This window comes from Moschus berezovskii, chromosome 25, assembly GCF_049115385.1.
Source record: "Moschus berezovskii isolate FMDL1 chromosome 25, NW_MosBer_1.0, whole genome shotgun sequence".
NCBI classification, from domain to species: Eukaryota; Metazoa; Chordata; class Mammalia; order Artiodactyla; family Moschidae; genus Moschus; species Moschus berezovskii.
Window position 1 is genome coordinate 21,148,653 of NC_142484.1, and position 7,836 is coordinate 21,156,488.

Genomic DNA, 7,836 nt, shown 5'->3' on the forward strand with positions numbered 1-7,836 from the left:
ATAATGTGTACAATATTATTAGTCTGAAGATTAGTATACACCAGTGAGGCCTTCCCAGGTGGCACTAGTGGTAAAGGACCTGCCTGCCAGTGAAGGAGACATAAGTCATGGTAAGTAACTGTTGCGAATAGTAATTAAAAGAAGGCATATAAAGAATTTATGCGTTGTGTGGCTCAGAGTGAGTGCCCTCAAACTCGGTAGTGGCTGACATTATTATTACGTGACTAAGAAATTCACATAAAAGGATCGGGTAGAAGTTCTTGGGTAGGAATATGTAGGGAGGAGTGGACAAGAGGAGAGGAGGAAGTCTAGATGAGAAAGACTCTGGGAATCACTTCTTGATGACTGTCAGATCCACCTCTCTCTGCCTTGTGTACTCCCAAGTGCAAAAACTAGGAAGTGGGTTGAGAAATATTTTCTACATAGAAGAAAATCAAACAGCAAATGACTCTCAAATTCACTGATAAGGTTTAATTTATTTATTGAAGTGTAGTTGATTTACCAAATTATGTTTGTTTCACATGGACAGCATTTTTATAGGTGACTCCATTTAAAGTAACTATATAATAATGGCCATGCTTCTTTATTTTATACACTGTCATTGTGTGCTTAATCCCCTGGCTTTCTTCTCCCCCACCACCCCAAGTAATCACTCTTTTTTCTCTATCTGTGAGTCTGTGAAACTTAAAAAATTGTATTAAATTACAATTTAGTTAGTAGAGTTTACTAAAGGACTGGCTTCTGAAACAAGGAAAAGGAAGATAAAACCAGCTGGTTTAAATAGAAATGAGAGAAGAGAGAGGGCAGGAAGGAGGAAGAAAGGAGGCAGGAGAAGTCACCCGGTCATGCAGAGAAGGGACTGTATCCCATCCCAGGTGGCAAGAATTCTGAGGGCTTCCCTCTGGGATTCATAACAAGCTATTTTTTTTTTTTTGATTTATTTATTTTTTATTGAAGGATAATTGCTTTACGGAATTTTGTTGTTTTCTATCAAAGCTCAACATGAATCAGCCATAGGTATACATATGTCCCCTCCCTTTTGAACCTCCCTCCTATTTCCCTCCCCATCCCACTCCTCTAGGTTGATGCAGAGCCCCTGTTTGAGTATCCTGAGACGTACAGCAAATTCCCGTTGGCTATCTATTTTACGTATGGTAATGTAAGTTTCCATGTTACTCTTTCCATACATCTCAGTCTCTCTTCCCCTCTCCCCATGTCCATATGCCTATCCTCTATGTCTGTTTCTCCACTGCTGCCCTGTAAATAAATTCCTCAGTACCATTTTTCTAGATTCCATATGCGTGCTTTAGAATATGATATTTATCTTTTCTTTCTGACTTACTTCACTCTGTATAATAGGTTCTAGGCTCATCCATCTCATCAAAACGGACTCAAATGCATTAGTTTTTATGGCTGAGTAATATTCCATTGTGTATATGTACAACAACTTCTTTATCCATTCATCTGTTGATGGACATCTAGATTGCTTCCATGTTCTAGATATTGTAGATAGTCCTGCAATGAAAAGTGGATTAATATATCTTTTTCAATTTTTGTTTCCTCAGGGTATATGCCTAAGAGTGGGATTGTTGAGTCATATGATGATATTATTCCTAGTTTTTTAAGGAATCTCCATACTGTCTTCCATAGGCTTATCAATTTACATTCCCACCAACAGTGCAAGAACATTCCATTTTCTCCACACCTTCTCCAGCATTTATTGTTTGTGGACTTTTTGATGATGTCCATTCTGACTGGTGTGAGGTGATATCTCATTTTAGTTTTAATTTACATTTCTCTAATAATGGACAATGTTGAGCATCTTTTCATGTATTTGTTAGCTATCTGTATGTCTTCTTTGCAGAAATGTCTGTTTAGGTTTTCCCCCCACATTTTGATTGGGTTATTTGTTTTTCTGTTATTGAGTTGTATAAACTAGTATATTTTGGAAATTAATCCTCTGTCAGTTGTTTCATTTGCTATTACTCTCTCCCATTCTGAGGGTTGTCTTTTCAGCTTGCTTATAGTGTCCTTTGCTGTGCAGAAGCTTTTAAGTTTAATCAGGTTCCACTTGTTTACTTTTGTTTTATTTTTGTTACTCTAGGAGGTGGGTCATAGAGGATCTTGCTTTGATTTATGTCATCGAGTTTCTGCCTATGTTTTCCTCTAAGAGTTTTATACTTTCTGGTCTTACATTTAGGTCTTTAATCCATTTTGAGTTTATCTTTGTGTGTGGTGTTAGGAAGTGTTCTAATTTCATTCTTTTACATGTAGCTGTCCAGTTTCCCCAGCACCATTTATTGAAGAAGCTGTGTCTGCCCCATTGTATATTCTTGTCTCCTTTGTCAAAAATAAGGTACCCATAGGTATCAGGGACCTGCCTCGATATGGCCCAGGGTGTCCTCGGGATGAACGGTGTCAGCATCAGCGAGAGAGAGAGAGAGAGAGAGAGAGACAGGGGCTGATGATTCTTTGGTTTACGCAGGAAACCGATAAAACCCCAGCACGGGGTTTGCTCTGTTTACGTAGGCTGCAGGCGCCCTCTCGAATCACTGGAGGCACCCCACCAGGGCACCCCCTCGAGTGGGTCTTAGAAGCCCAGGCAGATAAGTAAATGCAGAGGGCCCAGCGCTCCAAGGATCTCAACCGGAAAAAGGAGAATAGAGAAAAGGAGAAAAAACGACACGGGGAGACCAAACTTCAGTGAGCAAGGCCCAAAACTTTATTTTCCAGTGCTGCTTTTATACCCTAAGTTGTGCACATAAAAAATAGAGAAAGGGAGGTATAGAGTCTCACCAAAATCACCCGGGGTCAGCAGTCTTGACCCTTATCAGGATCAGGGCTTATTTTTGTATGTCTCATGATATACAAAAGTTTTAGGTGGTTTACATCATCTTCTGGCTAGGAGGCCTGCTAACAGTTTATGGCCCTCTCTCCTAACAAAGGTTAGTCAGCTAGAAAAAGGTTTATATTCTTTCAAGGTGATTTTCCTAAAGTCAGGCGCTATTCTCCAAAGACACATGACAAGGTTATATTCCTATAAGGCAAGGGTGTAGTGAGCTACAAGAAAAGAATTTATTAACTTAAGATCTGATGTGGTTAAATCAAAGGCTACTACTTATTTTCTCTGTATGTGATTAATATATTTCTAAGGATACGATAGATAGAAAATATGGAAACTTTGCAGCAAACATTGATTCAACAATGAAATCTTTTTTAGTACTATTCTAATGATTTTAACTTCTTAAACAAATTCCTGTATTTTAGAATATTAGGCTTTCTGTCCTTGCATGGCTGGGTGGCTGTAAACAGTCACATTTGTAGTTGTAAGTGCCCGGACAAACTTGTCAGGCAAGTTAGAAAGCTATCAGAGGGGCTTGGATTGGAACACTCCTATTAAGCCGAGGAGAACTTTTTAACTACAGCTCTGAATTAATGTTTTCAGAGAAAGGTGGTTGGGGGGAAGCCCCCATAAGTATTAGAGGACTTGGTAAGAGGTGTAAGATAGTAAGGCAGTCAGACTCCGGTTTTCTTTGGGGTAGATGCTCGGTTAAGTCTAGGGGGTTCCTCGAGTCCTGATTAGCCTTTGCCTGTCAGGCCTCTTCCTCAATTGACCTTTGCCACGGGTAGGATTTCCCTCGCTGGCTCCTGGCACATAGGTGCATGGGTTTATTTCTGGGCTTTCTCTCTTGTTCCATTGATCTGTATTTCTGTTTTTGTGCCAGTACCATGCTGTCTTGATGACTGTAGCTTTGTAGTATAATCTGAAGTCAGGAAGGTTGATTCCTCTAGCTCCATTCTTCTTTCTTAAGACTGCTTTGCCTATTCAGGGCTTTTTGTGTTTCCATATGAATTGTGAATTTTTTTGTTCTAGTTCTGTGAAGAATGTCATTGGTAATTTGATAGGGATCGCATTGAATCTGTAGATCACATGACACGAATGAACCTATGAAACAGAAACAGACTCATGGACTGAAAACAGACTTGTGGTTGCCCAGGCAGAGGATTTTGGGGGAGGGATGGAGTGGGAAGTTAGACTTAGCAGATGTAAGCTTTTATATAGAGAGTGGATAAACAGCAAGGTCCTACTATATAGCACAGAGAGCTATATGCAGTATCCTATGATAAACCATAATGGAAAAGAATATTTAAAAAGGATGTACGTATATGTATGACTGAATCACTTTGCCATATAGCAGAAATTAACACAACATTGAAAATCAACTATACTTCAATTTAAAAATAAAAAACAACAAGAAAAGTGAAGTGCTGTGTCTACAAACTTACTTTTCTTTAGACAATGAGTTAATTTTAAGTAGTTCAAGAAAAGAAGAATACAAACGAGATGCATTATCGAGAGAGAGGGCTTTCGATGCACTTTCAACTTTTCTGAAAGCTTGAAATTATTCAAAATAAGGTTGGGAGGAATAGTTAAGCCTCCTAGGCTACTCTGATGTGAGCCAAACACAAGGCACACTGGACAAGAGGACCCCTCCTGTCCCATCCAGCCTGCTGACTGAGGCTCCACGTTGTGGCAGGGTCCCAGCAGTGTGGAATTACATCACAGTGACCCCTAGAGGTGCTGTGCACTCTGGGTAGACTGAGTCTGGCCCTTGGCCAAACTGTCAAGTTCATGAACAAAGAAGAGAAGCCCATCCAATTATCCCATCTCTCCTGCCCTAAATTATACAGAGTGCAGTGCATCTAGTCAGCCCTCTGACCTAAGAGTCAGTCCCTGGAAGTGGGGCTCCTATGCTATCCCATGATAGGTCATCTCCATGACGACAAACAGCACAGCAGGCTGGATGGACAGGCTGGGCGTGGAGACAGGCAAGAGCAGGGGTCCAAGGCTGACGTGGGTGGTGGTCCACCCTTCACCAGCTCCACCAGAATGAATTAGAGAACCAATCAAGGATGGGATTGAGGGTCCATAGAAAGGAAGAGCAGACAAGGTGGACGTGGGAGTGAGCAGGGAACAGAACTGCAGAGCCTGGGGTTGGGACAGGCTGCTGATGGGAAATTTGAGGTTCATCATGTTGACACCAGTGACATACATGGACTCACAAGGATGAGGCCAGGAAACACGAGGGAATGCTCACGGTCACTCCTAGAGCTGGCCTGCAGGCTGAGCCCGGCTCCATAGGAAGCCATTTCCTCAAGATCAGACTCTGCCTCTCCTGTTGGGCTCTATTCTAAGCCCTTGGCCACTTGTGTAAGATCCTCCTTGTCACACATGATACTGGTCAAACAGTCTCAATTCACAGAACAAAGAACCTGAAGTCTTGAAATAAAGATGTCACTGGCAGTCCAGTGATTAAGAAGTCACCTTCCAAGGCAGCGGGTGTGTGTTCAGCCCTTGGTTGGGAGCTAAGATTCCACATGCCTCCTGGCCAAAAACCCCTCTGCCCTTGGGGACACATGTCAGGTAAGTCAAGCTATTTTTAAAATTGAGAAAGAATAATAACATTTGTATCAAAACAATTTTCCCCTCAGAGTTTTCTGCATGGCAGCCTTTACCTCCTTATTCCTCAAGCTGTAGATCAGGGGGTTCAGCATGGGGATCACTGTGGTGTAGAACACGGAGGCCACGTTCTCCTGGGCCAGGGAACTGGCTGTGGAGGGCTTCAAGTACATGAATGCGGTCGTTCCATAAAACATCCCCACGGCTGCAAAGTGGGAGCTGCAGGTGCTGAAGGCTTTGGACCTTCCCTCTGTGGTGCTGATGCGGACGATACTGGACAGGATGAAGGCGTAGGAAATTAGGACTGTTAAGCTGGTGACTATGATGTTGAATCCAGCCAAAAAGAAGACTGTCATCTCAACGTCATAGGTGCTAAAGCAGGAAAGTTTCATGAGGGGGAGGATGTCACAGAAGTAATGACTGATGAGGCGCTCACAATAGGGCAGTTTCAACATGAGGCCAGTCTCTATGGTTGAGCCAATGAGCCCCATGGCATAGACCCCAGCCACCAGCAGGGAGCAGACTCGATGAGACATGATGACGTTGTAAAGCAGAGGTCTGCAGATGGCAGCATAGCGGTCATAGGCCATCACTGTCAGCATGTAACACTCAGCAACGACAAACACCAGGAAGAAGTAGAGCTGGGCCATGCACCCTGCATAGGAGATGGTGTTCTTCTCTGACACAAAGTTCACCAGCATCTTAGGGGTAATGACAGTGGAGTAGCAGAGATCCACGAAGGACAGGTTGCTGAGGAAATAGTACATGGGGGTGTGAAGCTGAGCATCCAGACCAATCAGTGTTATCATGCCCAGGTTCCCTACCATGGTGACCAGGTAGATCCCAAGGAAGAGGAAGAAGAGGGGGAGCTGGAGCTCTGGCCGATTTGTTAAACCTCCAAGAATGAACTCTTTCACTGTAGAGTGATTTTCTGCAACCATTCTCCTTGGGGGACCTGTGTGATGTGAGAGAAGAACTGCATGAATGGCTGCTTCTTGCACTGCTTGGTGAAGCTAGCTTTGAGAATCTGGGCCAGTTGTGTGATCATGATGTCTTTCCTGATGAATATTCCCTCATCCTGATGTTTGTTTTGGGAGGAAGACAAGACCCGAGTATTTCAAAGATGAGTCAAAAAGAGGGCAAGATCTGGAGCTGTTGTCACTTTCATGGTTCTGAAATAGCCTAGCACAGTGGGTCTTAAAGTGCAGTTCCTGGACCAGCATCATTGGCATTATATGAAGACATTAAAGATGCAAATTCCCAGGCCTCACCCCAGACCTACCAAGTCAGGAACTCTGGGATGGGGCCCAGTGACCTGTGTATCACACTGTCTCCAGATCCTGTCGGTAATAAGCAGTAGAGTTAATATCAGAGATATATTTTGTTTCAGAAATGAAATTCTTCTATCATTTATGCAAGTCCTGAATATTGAGTGAATGTGAACATACAGTAACCTATCTCAGATTGATGAAGTGTCAGGGGGATATGGTAGTGACAACAGTACTATTGAATTTCAAGTCAATTTCTGTGTCTGAAAGATGAAGAGATGAGTGATGACAGTTTCTAAGGTGGCTGTAGAAATAAGATGGGATAATGCAGTTAGAATTTTCTTTCAAGATGTCATTTCCTATACAAATGTGAGTTGTCAGTAGATGTCTGGAATGTTTTCCTAGTTTTTCACTGGCCTCAGGCCCTAAGGCAATGGTACTCAACATTGGCTGTATATCATAATCACTTGCAACATTTAAAAAGTGTCGATATTTATGTTCCACCCAGTTCAGTTCAGTTCAGTTCAGTCGCTCAGTGGTGTCCGACTCTCCGCGACCCCATGAATCAAAGCACGCCAGGCCTCCCTGTCCATCACCAACTCCCGGAGTTCACTCAAACTCATGTCCACAGAGTCGGTGATGCCATCCAGCCATCTCATTCTCCGTCGTCCCCTTCTCCTCCCGCCCCCAACCTTTCCCAGCATCAGAGTCTTTTCCAGTGAGTCAACTCGTCGCATGAGGTGGCCAAAGTATTGCAGTTTCAGCTTTAGCATCAGTCCCTCCAATGAACATCCAGGATTAATCACCCAGAGAGATTCTAATTAATTCATCTCTGGTGAAGCCTGGGCCCTGACATATAGGTTATTCCAGGGTAAATGCTCACCAGCTACTTTTATTATTGTTCTTATTTTCATTTTTTGATCATGATATCAAACCATAATCTCTCTAATGATGAAGCGCTTAAGTCCTATGCTGGATATGATACCTGTAGATATCCCTTCTCTGACAGGTAGTCTTTAAGTTAAAGTCTTAAATTTGCACTATTTTAATTGGTTACTTATACAGTTACTAGCTTTTGTATACTGCTCTTCAAAAGTCATTCTCATT

General features: G+C 42.6%; 1 protein-coding gene across 1 annotated transcript; it reads right to left on the reverse strand.

Annotated features, from left to right (window-relative positions):
- Positions 1-5,472: 5,472 nt before the first annotated feature.
- On the reverse strand, positions 5,473-6,402 carry LOC129548976 (olfactory receptor 8A1). Its single transcript, XM_055415973.1, has one exon. It carries the CDS (start codon positions 6,400-6,402, stop codon positions 5,473-5,475), a length of 930 nt encoding a protein of 309 aa, XP_055271948.1.
- Between the last annotated feature and the right edge of the window lie 1,434 nt (positions 6,403-7,836).

Coding starts and splice junctions, on each gene's coding strand:
- LOC129548976 (XM_055415973.1), bottom strand. CDS start 6,402: ATGGTTGCAGAAAATCACTCTACAGTGAAAGAGTTCATTCTTGGAGGT.